Source organism: Cyrtonyx montezumae, unplaced genomic scaffold (assembly GCF_038088225.1).
Source record: "Cyrtonyx montezumae isolate F1298 unplaced genomic scaffold, pur_monq_1.0 scaffold_5, whole genome shotgun sequence".
Taxonomy (NCBI): domain Eukaryota; kingdom Metazoa; phylum Chordata; class Aves; order Galliformes; family Odontophoridae; genus Cyrtonyx; species Cyrtonyx montezumae.
The window spans coordinates 12,349,155-12,366,674 of NW_027072056.1; the positions used below are offsets into that span (position 1 = coordinate 12,349,155).

At 35.6% G+C, this 17,520-nt stretch overlaps 1 protein-coding gene across 5 annotated transcripts in view; it reads right to left on the minus strand.

Moving 5' to 3' along the window:
* OPA1 (OPA1 mitochondrial dynamin like GTPase) overlaps positions 1-17,520 on the minus strand; it is a 51,065-nt gene extending 33,545 nt beyond the window's left edge. For 2 of the 5 annotated variants that reach the window (XM_065748387.1, XM_065748386.1), the window contains exons 1-9: positions 17,398-17,520; positions 14,848-15,166; positions 14,116-14,212; positions 12,987-13,094; positions 11,764-11,817; positions 11,082-11,149; positions 5,728-5,838; positions 1,782-1,835; positions 263-367 (exon numbers count right to left, since the gene is read on the minus strand). In XM_065748387.1, the coding sequence (XP_065604459.1) occupies positions 263-367; positions 1,782-1,835; positions 5,728-5,838; positions 11,082-11,149; positions 11,764-11,817; positions 12,987-13,094; positions 14,116-14,212; positions 14,848-15,166; positions 17,398-17,426 (945 nt within the window). In that variant the 5' untranslated portion in view covers positions 17,427-17,520. The remainder of the gene's footprint in view (positions 1-262; positions 368-1,781; positions 1,836-5,727; positions 5,839-11,081; positions 11,150-11,763; positions 11,818-12,986; positions 13,095-14,115; positions 14,213-14,847; positions 15,167-17,397) is intronic. The other 3 variants (XM_065748388.1, XM_065748389.1, XM_065748390.1) reach the window with 3 other exon arrangements.

Genomic DNA, 17,520 nt, shown 5'->3' on the forward strand with positions numbered 1-17,520 from the left:
AAAACTTTATAAACAAATCAAATAAACAACAAACCAAATTACAATACATACTTCCCACTAAGTTATTTAGCTAGAATGATAATCTCTTTACACTCTTCAACCAAATTTCTAGAGATAATACTCTTTAAAGATGTCAGCATATAAAAGCCTTAACTGTAAAAAAAATGTATAGAAATATTATAATAAATGAATGCTGATATATGCATTAAGAAACAAAACTTAGTGAAACTGTATTCTAAACTGATGATTATCAAATAAGTACCTTTAACTTCCTCTGATGAATTCCTTTGTCATCTCTTTGCAGTACCAGTTTTCTTAATTCTTTGTTCTCCTTCTCTAACCGCTCAAGCATCCGTTGGTATTTTAGCTACAAAACAGTGTTACACACGTACTGCTGTAATTATGGAAACAGTACAGCTTAAAAAAAATTTCACCCATGAAAAATATATATTCCCTCAAGCAAGTCTTGAAAAAAACCATATAAATAAACAAATAAACAAACAAATATGTCTCTATATAAAAACCTTTGCAACCACTAGGTTATATTCAAATAGAAGGCCAGCAAAAGAAAATGCTTAGAATGTTTTTTCCCAGCAAAACAACACTTTCTTCAAAGATTTTAGTAAGAGCACAGTACCAAACCAGGGGACAGAAGTCAATATTTAACCACCTCCAACATCAGTTTCAAAGGAGCTACAGATATACAGCTGGAGATAAATTAGTGTCAGTGGGAACTTGGGCTGTTCAAAAAGATCACACAAGGACTAGACACGAATTCACAAGTTCAGTCTAGACTCTTCCTTAAAATTATAATCCCAATGCAGGAAAAAACTCAGTCCTTTTATCAGCTCAGTCCTTTTGAGACACAGACCATGATATACTTCTGATGAGATATGTACAGTTGTGATACCTACTTCAAAAACTCGTTAATGAAATGCAAATGCATTGAACTGTGTAATGTTAAGAAAAAAATAATAATGTCAATCTTTAAAAAAATATATATAAATAAAATGCATATGCATATATGTGGGTAATTTTGAAAGGATGAAAATACAAGTAATAGCAAATATGTAAAGAGGCTATAAAGTACTCTAACAAAACAATTTGTCTATGCCTAAGACTGAATCATCTTAGGAACTAACAAATACAACAGAAGATTACAATAACCTGAGAAAAGTAAAAACACAGAACAAAGTAACAACTTTATACTTAAATAAAAATAAATATTAGTAATACACATAAACCAGGGAGAAGTAATCTACTTCTGGCTTGCTAACTAAGGAGATCAAAGCTTTATTGCACTGAGATTGGGTGAGGTCCTTACAAGTTTATGGCAAGGCAGCACACCTAGGACGACAAGGCAGATCTTTCTAGACCAGAACTGTAAGTACTACACCTGAGGAATTTCAGTTCTTGTCCTGTAAAGTCAGGCTCTGATGAACACTGCCTGGCTTATATACATCCCCAGGAACGTAATGACAATTGTTTTCCTTGATGGAGGACAAAAAGATCCTGTGTCTTCCTGAATGGCATTCCACATATCCAATATTATTTCCAGTTTTCCTTTTAAATCCCAGGTATTCAGTCAACAAATGCACTTAAGAGCCTCTTCTCTTTACTAGACATGACATTTTCTAACTTAATGGATTAAAATAAGGTAGGTAAATATATTTCCATTTTTTAACAAATATCTTAAATTTCAAGTACATTTTTTGCCCAGTAAATCTGAAACTGTGTCAGAGGAATGTCTACCTAAGATATTGGTAAGTCAGAAACGTTACCTGAGTGCGTAGAAGTTCTTCCTGAAGTTGATCCATCTTCTCTTTGTCAGAAACCTATCAAGAGAAATAATCATGGCTACTAACATGCTGTTTAATTAAGTAACAGAATCACAAACTAAAAGCTCCATTCCACATAAGAAAATTGACTTTACGTGCATTTTAAAGCAACTACGATTAAATTTACGCTTGAAATTTTATGTTGATGAAAAATTCTATCTGAAACAGGAGGATCACAGGGACGTCTAAACTTCAGTGCATGCAAATGCAAAGCTAACCTTTCAAGACTTAATACGAATAAAGTGGGCTTCAGGAAAAGCAAAACTTAGTCTGGTGCTTAGAGTTTTCTAGGCATTGGCCTCAATATAATTTTATAGTTGAATTCTCATTATATTCTATGTTAATGTCCTGAACTAGCAGGACTTGATAATATACAGTAGCTAAAACATCTGCTTGCCACACAAATGACCACCAGGTGAGTATTTACTATTTCTGAAACTTGAAGAGGATTTTAATTTCATATTGTTTTTCAGAATTACAATCCCCAACCATCACGCTCAACTTCATAAATTGTAGTTAGTCAGGATAGTCTTGGAAGGTTATTTTAGAATTATTTGAATTACAGTATAATAGAAAAAAATAGAATATTGAAACATTTTGTAGTTCAAATCATAAATGTAAGACGTTTTTAATCAAATACTTTTTAGATTCATCAGGAAGATGTCATAAACAGTTGTTCTAAAGAATCCAATTTTAACGCCCCAAAAACAAATCTATGAACGCAATACAAATTCATAGGATGTAAATCATTACAAGAAACACGAAACCTACGGTTGACAGATGAAATATTAAATTCAGGAAAAAAAAGATCATCAATACACTTGTTTAAAGAATGATATAGGCAAAAGCTTAAGATTTAAAGCTTGTAACACAGCTCAAGTTAGCTTCACATCAGAAATAAGAATTATCTAACATGCAAAGGACACCATCACTTCAGCGGACAAATCAATTTAGTTACTATAATTTCACTCTAGCTGTTACAGATTAAACAACAAATCACTGTTATCCATAGAGATTGATTTAATTAGAGTGTTGAACCTATAATACACAGGATCATGTATGCACTTCATAGGAAGCAATTCATGCTGACATTTCCATCTACATCCAATTTTTTTATTATTCATAACCATTAAAGAGGAAGTACTGCAAATTAACCTTTCCTCTTCTCTGCTAATTAGTTAGATGACAGCAACTGCATCAGAAAGAGAACTTTAGCGCACAGAGAAATTGATGCCTGCACCAACAGCACAGTATATGTAAATGCTTGTTTACATATACCTGCACGTAAAACACCTCTGGGACATAAGGGGAAAATAAAACAGAAGGACAAAGAATGGTGAGGGGGGTCAGAAAGAGCAATACAGGAAAGAGAAGGTAAACAAAGTGGTTCTATCTTGTGTAAATTTTCAAAGCAGCTAACACCTTCCCACTCTTAAGCAAGATCTTTCTGAAAGTGCCCCTGGAGCCTTACTGCATCTTTGATTTGCACACTGACAGATCACTTCCAATCACATGAGCATTGTCTTTGAATGCTTGCCTGCAATTAATACATACAGTGTTTTCAACATACAGTTCTATATATTCCTAATTGCTTCATAATTTGCAAAGCAATGTTAAAACTACCATAATATTTTAAATTACTAACAATCTCACATGATTAATTTAGGATTTCTATTCATTTTTAGAAGAATTATGGAAAAGTAACTGTTAGAAATGCCTAATAAACAGACACACACGCCAATATCTGCCTAATCCAATTCAGTAAGATCTGGACACTGAGATGCTTCCTTCTTTCCATAATGCCACCATAAACGCTTATAGTAAAATAAAAAAAAACCCTGTATGATAATTTTAATCATGCATTCTTGCATGCAAGATGCAGATACCTATTTACTAAGATTAGCAGAAGCTCCCATTTTATTCTTTTACTGAGTCACTTATTTTGCACAGTGGCTGCTATCTAGCAACTCTCATCCCATATTGTATAAAGCATGTGTGCCTCTGAAAATTCAATACATTTCAAACTTCAGTTAATTGTTTTTGTGTATTCTCTAATCAGACTATAAATAATTCTAAAGTAATTATCTACAGAAGAACCACAATGATTTCCAGTAATAGAAATGAAAACATCAAGACTTAGACATAATATACATAGGAAACAGCCATGCACATTACAGCTATTGAAGAGAAATCAATTACACTGCTACATATTTATCAAAAGATTGGCAAAAAAAAAAAATCAACAACAATCCATTACACTTTTACTTTTATTCCTTACCATGATTGTAAGTTGAATAATAGTACTCATTACCTCACAGTGAAGACGACTTAGCATTGAATAATTAAATTAAAACGGAAGATGTGCTAGTAAGTCAAGTGACAGAACTTCAAAGAATAGAAAATCATTTTCTCCTGTGGGCAGGCAAGCAAAGCAATGAAATTTAAAAAAATAAAAATGTTAGTTGAATGCCATTTTTGCAGGGCATAAATGACTGATTTCAATGACAATAACAACTTCTTCCAAAGAAGAATTTGGATAAATGGTTGGAACACTGGAATTTGTCTTCACATCAAGATGTGAAGGAAAATGGTTTATCACATTTTTCAACTTGCTTCTTGTGACAAAAAAAAAAAACCCAAACAAAAAAGATTTTTCCCCAATTATGTGTATCAAATATTGTACTGCTTTTCCAGTAACTTCTACATCTTCATATATCTCATAATAAACTTCAAGCTACTATTGCATATTCAGTTGTCTCAATAACACAATCTGACAGAGACTGAAGGAATTACTTTTCCTAAAGAAAGAAGTGAACAATCAGAATTATAATCAAAGACTATAAAGGCCCCTGAAGACATACTTTCCTTTACTACGTACACATCTGGAAAGGAATCAATGCAAGGATGAAAAAAAAATTCTGTTACTTTAAATCCAGAAAGAATATTAGTTACATAAATTTGAAAAAGGAAATGTAGGAAAAAAGGAATCACACTATCATTTTTTTTTGAATTATTAAAGGAAGATTGACAGTTTAGAGTGATTAGGAGTTGCAAAGCTAAATTATAAATATATATAGACAAGAAAATAAAATACTTAAATTTATAAAGCTACTGTAGTTTCAGAGAACCAAGTGATTATTGTAATGACCTCAATTAAAGGACTAAAAATCATGACCAATTGAAGCTGCGGAACTACGTCTAAAAGCTTGATTCATATTCACATTTACTGTGCTCCTCTTTCTGTGGGAAATATCTTGAAATCCAATTCACCTCAGCTGCATCACACTAAGTAAATTGATTAAATCATAAATGAAGTAATTAAAGTCATGTGGAAGTGTTCAACAACCACAGTATACCAGTACAAACTGCTTTAAAAGCATCAACAGATAAAGGAAAAGCTTGGATGAACATACAGTTTTTAACAGGAGTATTGATTGCCTGCACACATTTATTTCTACAGAGCTGCTGCTACTTTCAAACTGGTAATGTTGTAAATTGGGAATACAGTGTTGCCAGAGAGCACCAGCAAACAGCTGTACTTCTATCTGGTACAGCCAGTAAGCAAGCAGCAGCAGGGCAAGCATTGCTGTTTATTCACATTCTCTCCTTATATGCACTTCTTTAAGGAACAGCTTTAAGGAACAGGTTTTATAGAGGCAGAGAACACAGAACTTCAAAGTGACATGAAGTATTTATCCTGTTTTTAATACCATGCTTAAAAGCAACGTGGTTAAACCAAAAAAGGACTGCACAGCTGTACAGCAGTACACAGCAAGTAATAATTATTTTGGTCCATGACTTAAATGTTAGATTTTTTTTAGCTGAAATACAGGAGGCTGAAGTATTTGATTAGTGTGAATACGGTATGTATTGTCCCTTAAGCCATCACCTTTCGCTTCTGCTGGTATGAGCCCGTGTTATATTGGCCAGCGGCTCTGCGTGCCTCCTCTTCGTGCTGCTGGATTTGTTGTTGTAACAGAATGAGTTCACCAAGCAGGCCCTGCCATGAGTTTATAATAAAAAGGAAAGGAAAAATTGGGGGTGTAAGGAGAACGACGTTAAACCAAAGGGCATGACAAAGACAGATGAAAAAACAGGTGTGAGAATGTGTCAGTTCAAACAAAAAGGAAATTTTATTAGCAAGATCTCTTGCTAGCTAGCTGGGTCTGGATAAAGACAGCAAAACCAGGTATTTTGCAAATCCTGGTAAAACATGATAAACATTTAGCTAGATTTTATAGTTCTATTCAACAATATTTATACGATCTAGGTGCTTAATTCTAATAGAATTCAACCAAAATCACCTTAAAATTTTGTCAAATGGCTAAAGATTTCATTTCACTTATTTATACCAAACAAGTACCAGCAAATTTTCACAACTTAACTATGCAAGTATTTAAACAGTATTTTGGCAACCTTGCATGAAGTGGTACACAAAAGTTAAACTGGTTCAACCCTTGCCACAAACGCAAGAGCTCCAATTTCACTCCTGCTCTCAGAAATAAAAAACCTGTATAGAAAGATGACTTCTCCTGCTACTTAGCCTTCAAGAGAAGCAAAACAGTTTCTAGAGCATAAAATAGCCCTCACTTCCACAACATCGCAGTTTATAATAACGTTATTGTAATCCTTCCTGATCAGTTCAAAATCCTTGCAACCCAGTGTTTATTTCTTTACTTGTTCAGCACTTCCATAAAGCTTACATTTCTCCTCTCTCCACACCAAAAATACTTTTAAGTTGTCTTTCAAAAAGTCCACACTGGTTCAAAGATGCTATGTGATCCTCTAGGGGGACAAATTATTTTGAAGAATGCAGATACAAATACTAAAAAAAATTCTAATAAAAACAGTTGGAACAGATCTTGGAATAAAACTTTGGTGTAAAGAAATCAAGACATCTACCACCAATTTATACAGTAGGTGCAGAGGATACACACACAGGCATGTACACATAGGGATAAACAATATAGGAGAAAATGGATAAAAGAAGAGACACAATAAAATGACCAAACGTTAAACAGTGATCTGCATGACATTTTAAGAATAGAAAAATCCTCACATTTGTATTTTATTGAACTACTTTGAGATTTATTACATCCCTATGGTCAGACTAGCAAACATGTTAGAACTGTGCCAGGAAATCGGGTCAAACAAAAGCAAACCCTTCCACTTTACTTTCACTAAGTATCAAGGAGAGACATCAACGTTGCTACACAGTAATATTTTACTATTGCACAAACAAGGAAATTCTCAATACAATCTGACACAGTACCTCTACAAATCATACTGTAGATCAATAAAATACAAGGAAAACTGAACAAAACCTGTCATGAAGGCCACGTAGCATTTAAACAAGCACACTAACAGAAGATGTTTGAATTTATCATTGGATATGAAATTGCATTCTAGGACACCTGGTCCACAGGTTCTGACTGTAGTAGAACATGAAAAACCTTCCTCAACTTTTACAATTAACAGGATTTAAATTTACAGTTAGTTTGTAACGGCTATCAATTATGAAAGAAACAACTGGAAAGGAGAATAACATTAAGTTCACAAACTTGGTGGCATAAGCTGTGCAGTTATCATGAGAATCCAGGCACACAACAAATAAAGTAAAACAGATTTTGATAGTATCACTGCACAGACTTGAAAAAAAAGCAAAGCACATTATTTTACATTAAGAATTAATATGCTGCAGTTCAGTTGAGCATGACTATCTTAATTTAAAGTAACTCGTGACTAAAGTAACGCATGCTCTGCTTTCAAAAGCAACTAAAGCTTGGTTACTTGGCATGCCTTGGCTCCTTTTGCTATTTCCTATCAATATCAGTGAAACCACTCATGAGAAAAATTGACAATAAATCCACCGCAGTAAAAATAATTAAATGCTGAGGGAGGTAAAGGAGTGAAAATGATGGGGAACGTAAAGAGATCAATTCCAAAGAATTTAAATGCATGTTGCAATTTTATCCCGTGTATTTATAATGTGGAACTCCTTTACATTACTTTGAGAACCCAACTGTGCAATGAATATAGGAAGGAAAATTATGCAGACTGCGTTGCATAATTTACAGGGTAAAAAACCAAACCAAAACAAAAAAGATAAGAAAAGATTTTAAAAGTCTTACTGCAAGAGATAACATGTCAGCTATACAGAGAATACCTGAAAAAGGCCTTGGAAATACACAAAGAAGAATTTACAAACACACGGGCACCAGCTTTCCTATGCACAAAGCATATGTTCTAGAAAGGTACTTACACAAGGGAAATAAAGTACTATATGATCTCTCCTCAGCAATACTACAGTCAGTACACAACATGCAGACAGCTATTCCTTATTCGTTTTCAAGAGCTATTGATTCAATTTAATTAGCTTTTCTTTATTTTTAGGCCTATCAGCACTTAGTTTTGATTTTTGTCAATGCTGGCGCTTCTGAACTATAGATTTTTCAACTACCATTCACCAAACATGTTTTGTTTCCTAGACTTTGACTACTAACATGAGATGGAAGCTAATACGAATGACAAAGTTTCTGTAATTTCCTTTATTTTTAGGCTCAGCTAGACACTAGCCAGTCAAATTCCAGAGAAACCATCAGTGGAGACTTGATCCTTAAGGGTGTGTTAAGTTACTGATTCACACAAAATGGAAATTTACAGAAGAAGCATTTGAGAAGTTAGGTTACAATTTTTCTGAAAGATACAAGTGAAACTAAACCAGTTATATAACAGAACTGGAACAAACTGGCAGTACAGCATTCTTTTGGAATAACTGTCACACGAAGGGTGGAACTGATATCCAAGTCAAGTGGGATTTCTATTCCAAAGTCACTTTTTCATGCAGAATTGTTGTGTTGCTGCTTGTGCTTAGTAAGGCCGACCACATCAGTTCACTCTTTGCCAAATCCTTCACACTGAATCAGGTTCTTAAGGCATGAGTTTTCACTGTGGTATCAAAGGCAGTGAAAGAACCGTGTGGCTGCTTTGAATCAATACACACTGAATTATTTATTTACCTAGCTTTTAGGCCCCAAACCAATACCAAATCAAATCTTTCACACTCAATTCATCACAGCTATAAGCAATAATAAATTTCCCTTATAAGCTTGGGTAAGCTTTGGAGTTTGCTTGCCTTCCTAGGAAATGGAAACACCCTAAGAAGGTGATGGTGGGTTGTTTTTTTTATTTTGTTTGTTTTTGAAAGTTATGCTGCAGTGTTTGTCTAAGAAAGGAATGTTACCTTGTCAGTGCAAGAGCTTGAGCCATTCCCACAATACAAAATACACAATACATTTCACTACACTAGAGCTTTCACCATTATCTTCTTCCTCTGAAAGCACGATTTCTCATTTAATCCACGTAGAATCTGATTTGGATACCATTTATTTAAATTACTTATCTGAACACTTCAATAATTTTAACTTTGTCTTCTTTTCACAGAGCTATACCTTTCGTACCACATTAAAGGTCACAAAATAAATCCCATTCCTTAGGAAGAAATAAAACAGCCCAATTCCCTGTTCTGAACAACTTTCCCAGCTCTTTCTCTCACAGAATCATTTTGTACACTAATTTGTTTTTCAGTCATTCTACAGGAAGTTTTTACAGCCCTGAGGACAACGCCCAGTAACAATTCTAGAGAACATTCTCCACATGAGTATTTCCAAGGTATTTGCCAAATGAAACAATCAGACACAGCTCATCTCCCAGCAAATAATATCATGCCATAACATTTTGTACATCAACACAGTCACAATTCTTAGACTGGGATTGATTGGTAGCAGAAAGCACTGCATGAAAAAAGGGCCATCTTATCTATTGTCTAGAAAATAATTTTACTTGCCAACGAACTGAGTGAATACACTGTGTTAGCTGTTTGTATACTGCTTATTTGAAATATTTATGACCAAAATGATCAGACTAATTAGCAAAGTAGCACGTTCTAAGAGTAACTTGTTGGATGTAATTCAAATAACGAAAATTATCACCCCAAACTAAATTGTATAAATCACACTGGTTTAATATGAACTGATACTTCCTCCACTGCAGCCAAAGTTTTGATGTTAACATCAAAATGCAGTGACCCTTGCATGCGAAAAAAATGGAATAGTAGGTATTACTGATAGTACTAGCACTCAGTAAAAAAAAACAAACAAAAAACTCAGTTAATTTGCTTACCAAGGACAATAAACTAAGATGACCATTTATTCACAAATAAAGTAAAGAAGTGGTGTTTGTTTTTGATTTTTAACGCTTTAAACAGTAAAACCTGTGCTAAGCAATCACTCCAGAGAAATAATATAAGGGATAGTTTACTGACAGTTTACTGACAGAGTGGAAACAATGGTGTAAATTCGTTTCTTACGTATAATTCTGCTACCATTCCAAAGGGGAAAGAAAACGTAACAAGTGATCTTTGTACAAGCTTCACTGTATATTGCCATGCAGAATTAATGTAGAACGTATACATGCCTGCATATACAGAAATGCCTTTTTCATAAAGCCACACTTAAAGTTCAGCAAATGCTAAATACTCAGTTGGAAAAGAATAAGTTACATAATAATTAAATTCCCCCAAATTTATTGCTTTCTTTTTTCCTTACAAAAACAGCTTACACAGGAAAAATGAAAAGCCTTTAAAAGAACAAACAACATTAACACTGAAAGATAACATCTACTATTCATTAAAGCAAAAGATTAAACTTCATCTTTGACTTGAAAAAAAATCCCTTCAAGTTATTAAAATGCAGTATTTTTTTAAAGGAAATCATAATAAAAACGTGACTTTCTAAATGAACTAAAAAGACAGACTGCTTAAAACAGTTCTTTACTAAGGCAGAGATCTGTAAACAGGGAACCACAACTGTGAACAGGTCAACAGAAATGAGGCTGCAAGCAGAAAAACTTGAAAATAACACCAGAAGCTTAAAACTTCACTAGTAAGTGCCCAGTTCAAATGTCCCTGAGAACGCATCCAGGAAATACCAAGGTGCACACAAAAACACCGAAAGGACCTTCTTACAAACCAAGTTTCTGAAGAACATCATTCCTAAACATCGTTATGGCTGCCTTGAATTTTCCTTACACCAAAATGTTTTTAGCACTGTATTATTTATACAAGGCAAGAACATTGTCCATTACCAAGCTGCTTCAAATAAATATCTACACAAGTTATTGAAGTATGTTTGAGAATTACCTGCTGTCAATATTTTTTTTCTATTTTTGCTAAAGGATAATTACCTTTTTGTACTGTTTGTCACTGTCGTACCTCTGGTCTGTAGCTCTGAATGCTGTTTCTCCTGGAGTACCTAGAAGACAGTTAGAGAAACTCATTACAATATGCAAAACACACTGCAAGCTATTCAAACTACACCTATCCAATGTAAAACAAAAGTTTTAAACCCCTATATATTATCAAATCAGTAATCTTGCTCCAAGAAGATTTACTATAAACAGAAACTTAGTTTAGAATTCACCTGAAGAACTTAAATGCAGTTAGAGTGAGATCAGTTACTACCAAAAGGGAATAGGCAGCTTCACCTAGACAAATGTTCTTAAACTTTGCTTTTGTTAAATACATATTTCTGAGGATAATATAAACTTCATTGGTGTTACCATAATGAAAAAAAAAAGAATATATGTATTCTCTCCTACTGCAATGACACGGGTTTGCAAAGCAAGCTTCTTGGGAAATGCCTGCAATAAAAAGCATCAGCTAAGAACTATGACAGAGAAACACCAATAACTCATTCTCTCAAGAGCGGATCTAAGAATTTTTTAATATTTGGTAGTTATTTGTAATGCAAAACTAAATGCTGTGAATAGTTGCATTTACATTGACATTCACTCCTCTTGGTACAGTGCTGTTTTAAGAGCTGGCTTAAGAGGCAGGTTAAGTGCAGTAAAAAGGTCTTTTACACACCTAACAACAGAAGTAGATCAGAAGCTTCTATGACTTCACTAACCAAATTGTAACCTGTGAAAAATCAGCAGAAGAGGGGAAATAAAAATTATATATACAAAGCAAAATGCAAACCAAAGATGAGGGATCTTTGTCTCATTTGGAGGACAACAAAACCGTAAATGGTAACGATGCCCACGTGAGTAACAAAGCCCACTGTAATAGGTGATATCTCACAGCACAGCCAACAAAACACAGCAACTTTAAACAGCTATAACACACAGGAGATTGTCATCTATTTGTCAGTCTGTTGATCTTGATCCTGCTGAGTCCGTAATGAGACAAATCAAGAATTTCTACCATTAACAGTATTTTAAGAATGTGAAAGCACACTTCTGAGGTAGACTGATAGGCAAATATTTTCAAACACACTTAAAGCAGTGACTGTAACATCTCACAGATATAAACTTTCACAAATATGAATTTATCTGGTTTGGTAATCATTAAGGTATACATCAGAAAGAATCTTTCGTCCTGTTACACAGACCGTTGGATTGAGTTCTCAGCTGTGCTAAAAAGCAAGTCAGATAACCATGGAATTTTTTTTTGGTTAATTTTAAAAAGAAGTTCATTATTTAGAAAAACTTTAAGCCAGTCTGAACATGAGGAACCAACAAACCATCCCCCTATACGCTGTGAAGGATCGAGAACTCCTACTTACGGAACTTCTACCTAAACTGAATCTCCCAACAAATCCTTCTGGAGCTGTGGCCCAGACAGAAAATATTCCTCAACCCAAATGACATCCTTAGTTGCAAATCTCTTATTTCACATGCCAGCAACGTTAAGCACCATCATATGTTGAATATCCAACTCAGTCTTCCTACAACACCTCCAATGCCATTACTATCCAGGGCCACTCACAGTTTCTGCAAATTCCAGCCAGACACATCCTGCTTCCACGACTAACTGCAAATAACAGGTTTCAATCTGCTTGTTTACAGGTGCATAAGGATTCTACTTTTCTATTCAGTTTCACACTTTGGTTCTCAGCATTTGCTACTAGAATTCGTGCCTTTAAAAACACATTGCACTTACCTGCATCCATAACACCTTCAGGTCAGATAGTCAAAAATAAGCATGCATTTTGAGGATCCGCTTCCTTTTAGCATGAAAGGATGAGACCTCATCTTGTAATATCTTACGTTTTCAAAATAAAAACTAAGCTGAAAAATTATTCTCACCAGGAGAAAAAATTCCTTTCAGTGAGGTGAAGCTCTCTCCAATCTTGTCGAAGTCAGGCAGAAGTTTGGCAAGGTCATCAGCATCAGGAAGGGCTTTGATAAGTTTTTCTAGAAAAACAGTACAGGAAACAGTGAGCATTTTTTCTCTTCTATTATTTTTGTGAATGAAAACAGCTTAGGCTGTAATACCCAGTAACTTTTCCAGTACCCCTTAAAAAAAAAAGAAAAAAGCTTATTTCCACTGCCCCTCCCCCCATTAGTATTGAGAAAGTTTATCAGAGCTACAAAACCACCTGCTTCTTTAGACTTTGAACCTTCTGATAACTTGATTGCCTAAAGTACTTAAAAATTGTGTAAAACTAATTGTGTCAAACTTATCCATGCATTTCTCTGTATTTCGCACATTATCTCACATACTTTGGAGATGATATTTGTAAATTTTGCATCTGAACAAGAAAACATCAGTCTCCCTTAATCAATCCCAACATTTAATGTTATCTACACAATGCCTGTATGTGTAGTAGAAATCTTCCTCGACATTTTTTTAAAACAAAGAACACTACCTAACTACTCTACATACATAATAAGTACTTCAGTGTGTTTTTTACATTTCTATCTGAGAATATGCAAGAAAACTACTGTAACCACAAGGCTCTCCACATAAAATCTGTATTTTTCATTTTCTTAACTCCACATCTTCAAAACAGTTTATAGAAATGTCTGCAAAACTTCTGCATGTTCAATTAGGCATTTAATTATACATATTTTAATTCTCTATATTTTTGGTTTTACCTTCTAGGCATTCATAGAAAGAACCTTGTGCATAATACAGCCAAAACCTGTTTAAGTCATCTTGGTCTGAAAGTCTGATTTGAATAACATGAATACGTGGCCACATTAAAGGACTAGGAACATCCTCAAATGTAAGGATGAATCATGGAATATCAATGCTAAATGATACTTCTTCCAAAACTGATTGAAGTAACTTGGTAAGACAATACCTAAAACTCTGTAACAACACAAATTACTGCTATAAAGCTACCACTGCATTGGAGACAGGCACTACAAGACATGCCCTTGTGTTTAAGTTGTGTTCAGATATAGAGAAACATTTCCACTTTTGTGATACCGAAGTCAATATGTTCATCAAGCTCCCAGATGAAGTCAGGAATAATCCACTTATATTCATCGAGATCAGGCATCATGTCCTTCCACTGATCATATGTCTAGTACATAAAGAAAACAAATAGCAGAAGTAGAAGAAATGCATGTAGAGAAGCATATGAGCAATCAATTGAAAAGCAGCATCTATGCAGAAAACATACTAACCCACCATCTTTTAGATATGTATAACGCTGTTTAGTTTTTGAAAACCTATTTTAATCCTCTTAAAAATTTGTTTTCTATTTTACTCATTGTAACACAGTAGTGACACCAGAGAAGCTGAAGCAAGTGAGAATTTGCTCAAATGCAGCAGCCATGGGCACAGAAATAAAGGAAAGAAACTGCTTACCTTTGGAAGGCCTCAGGTAGGCAGGGATTTCCAGCAAGATATCCTTGCCTCCACTGCCAACCCTTAATGAGGTCTAGGAAGGGCTGGATCCTGGCTTCACCTCTTCCAGTCACTCAGGTGGCATGCAATGCACCTGAGCTTCCCTGGGGATCTGCCTTCCTACCAGGTGTGCAATCACTGTTTCAAGCTGTGACTTAGCATTTCTGCTACATTCATCTTTACTTTCATTAGTTAACCAAACAAAGATAGGCTCTATTTTTGTAGATATACCAAGAACTATTGTTATGCAACAAACAATAACAAAAATTAACAAATACGCATAAAATACTCCTCATGTTAGATACATACCTTCTTGGCTGTGTAACCTCCACCTACAGCAGACCCCAATATAAGATAGCGAATTTTGAGAAGCCTTGATGCTAGTCTCGCTAGCCTAAAGTTCCTGTAGGACTGGTATCCATATTTCACATTTAAAAGTTTTGTTCTGCGTAGAGGAAGACGATTAAGAGAAGAGAACTGTTGAATGGACATCCTTAGTGGACGTCTTTGAAGTTTCAAACTTGAATGGTAGGGATGATGCATGCTTCGGGAAACTAAGTGCAAGTTTTGAAGAGGTGATTTTCTTCTTATTCCACAGCTGCTATTTGCTAGACTCCGGCAGATAACACTAAAAGGAAAAAAGAAAGACTTCAGGTAACAGACATCCTCAGCTTACCATTACCTCAATAACCTCTTCACAAGCAATTCATGTTACATTTTAGCTGGTTAAAGATAAATTAAGAGCATTTTTCTCATGTCAAGCTATCATTGCTGTGCTACCAGGAAAATAAAAGCTACAAACAGTATTCATTGGTACAGCATTTACAGTGATTGCTGAAAAAAAAAAACACCAACAACACAAAAACCACCTTAAATTCTATTTATAAGTTCTGCTGCTAAGCGCATTTAAGTTCCACAGAAGATTAAGGGAAATAACATCTCAGGGGTAAAGCACACTTTGGGGAACAAGTATCTAAAGTTCACAGAAAATCACCATCCACTTGCTATATAAATAAAAGCTTTATAGTTTGACCTATTGCAATGTTACTCAAATCTAACTTTTAGAGAACAAATAAACTGGGTTTTCAAACATTAAAAAACAACAGGCAAAAAAAAAAAATCCCCAACAAAATGAAATTTCCTTTTTTTTATTTTTTCCCCCTGACAAAGCTGATCCTCCTGTGGAGCAGAAGGATTTACCTGAAGAAATCTTTCAGCTTCCTCACCTCTAACTTCCTATAGTCCTAGGAGTGCAGCATTACTGTTTTCTCTCAGGTCATGCACACACAAGACTACTTCTGGACGTGCTTGCACCATGCTTACTGAAGACTACAGTAAAGTAATGCAGATTTATTTACAATGAGGGCTTTCAGTGTGAATGAAAAGCACAGTTCGAACACAAAAACTTATCACTCCTGCCTGCATTAAAATACACACAGAAGTTAGAATACCTTGACTTACACTATTTGCATGCTTCAATATTTTGAGGTAGCTTTAGAGAAATGACAACTGCTCTGAAAAAAGTAATTTCTGTTATAGCTTTTCTGTTTCACCATCCTGAAAGAACAGTTAATATTAAATCATTTGCTAGATGCAAAATTTGAGTAAAGTGACAGTTCTTGAAATTAATGCTTGTTCCTTGATGCTTTTTCCAGGATTCTCAATATTCTCCAATGAGTTTACTTATGAAGGGGACAACTTAAAAAGAAGAAAGTGTTTCACGCCACTGAGAAGACAAATTATTAATCCTGCCATCCTTAACCATTTCACATGCAGGGATCCTAGAGAGAGTATGTAGGTGAATACAGAAATTGAAAATAAACAGAAAGTAAATATAATCATTCCTCTGTGATTTTCTGTGTTCTGGAGATGGCGCTGTCTCTCACAGGCAACCTCTTGATCTCCAAAGAAGTGGAAGATTTGGTTATAAAAACACTTCAGATGTAGAAATTGAGCCTTTGGAAGGAAAGTTAAAAAATCAATGTCATTTTCATCTCTTAAATAAACTGCTTTGCGTTTGGTGAATGCTTTTGAAGACACATTTCAACCAGGTTGTGGTAAGCTGGGATGAACCAAGCCAACAACAGCGCTGTTATTTCCTTTCTTGTGCTATCACTGCTGTTATACAGATATTTACATTTTTCAGCAGAGACCACATGGTAGCACACGCGACAGCAACCACTCCCATCAGCAGCCTGCAGCAGGTTAAAAGCGTTTTTAATGCTACATATCTTCCCTCTCTGTGATTGTCCCTTTAAAACACACTGTCTTTTCTAGCACTCATTCTGCATTGACCAAATCAGCTCTATCACAAACCATAAAGCAACAGCTTGAACAAGTGCATTCTGAGTGCTCCCTCACAGCTTAAGCTCCACTGCTTCCAGCGTGTATTTATAGAAGCTTACAGCAAAAACAACCGTTATAGCAGAGGTTCCATTTACTGCTTTGCTTTCTCTTCCTGTTGTAGAAAGCCACTGATGAAAACTGACCCCCTAAAAAATCACAAGATCTTCCTTGAGAAGCGCAGTTACACTGAAACCAAAACACTACTACTGAACCAGATGTTCCGTGAGTTCTGGGAAGCTGCGCTGAACAAACCAAACACGAACACACAGCTGTGCCACAAGAACCCGTCGGACTAGGGTCTCGCAACCGGACTATGTCGGTGTCTCTCAAGTCAAAGGCATCTTGGAAAGCAAAAGGAAAAAGGCGTGCCGCTACCATGCCCAAACACTGCACCTGGAAGTCAGAAATCCGCTCCTAGGGCCCGCCCCAACCCTCAGCCGCGGCCCTCTCCCCCGGCCCGGTGCTCGCTGCGGCCCTGCAGCACCCGCACCGCCCCCGGCCCTGCCCGCTCACCAAGCCTCCGCCGCCCTCGTCCGCCACATCCTAAGGGCCGGGAGGTTCCGGAGAGCAGGAGAAAGAGGAAGAGCCGCACCGAACTTCGCCGCCGCTCCCGGCGCCCCGCAGCCGAGCCAAGGG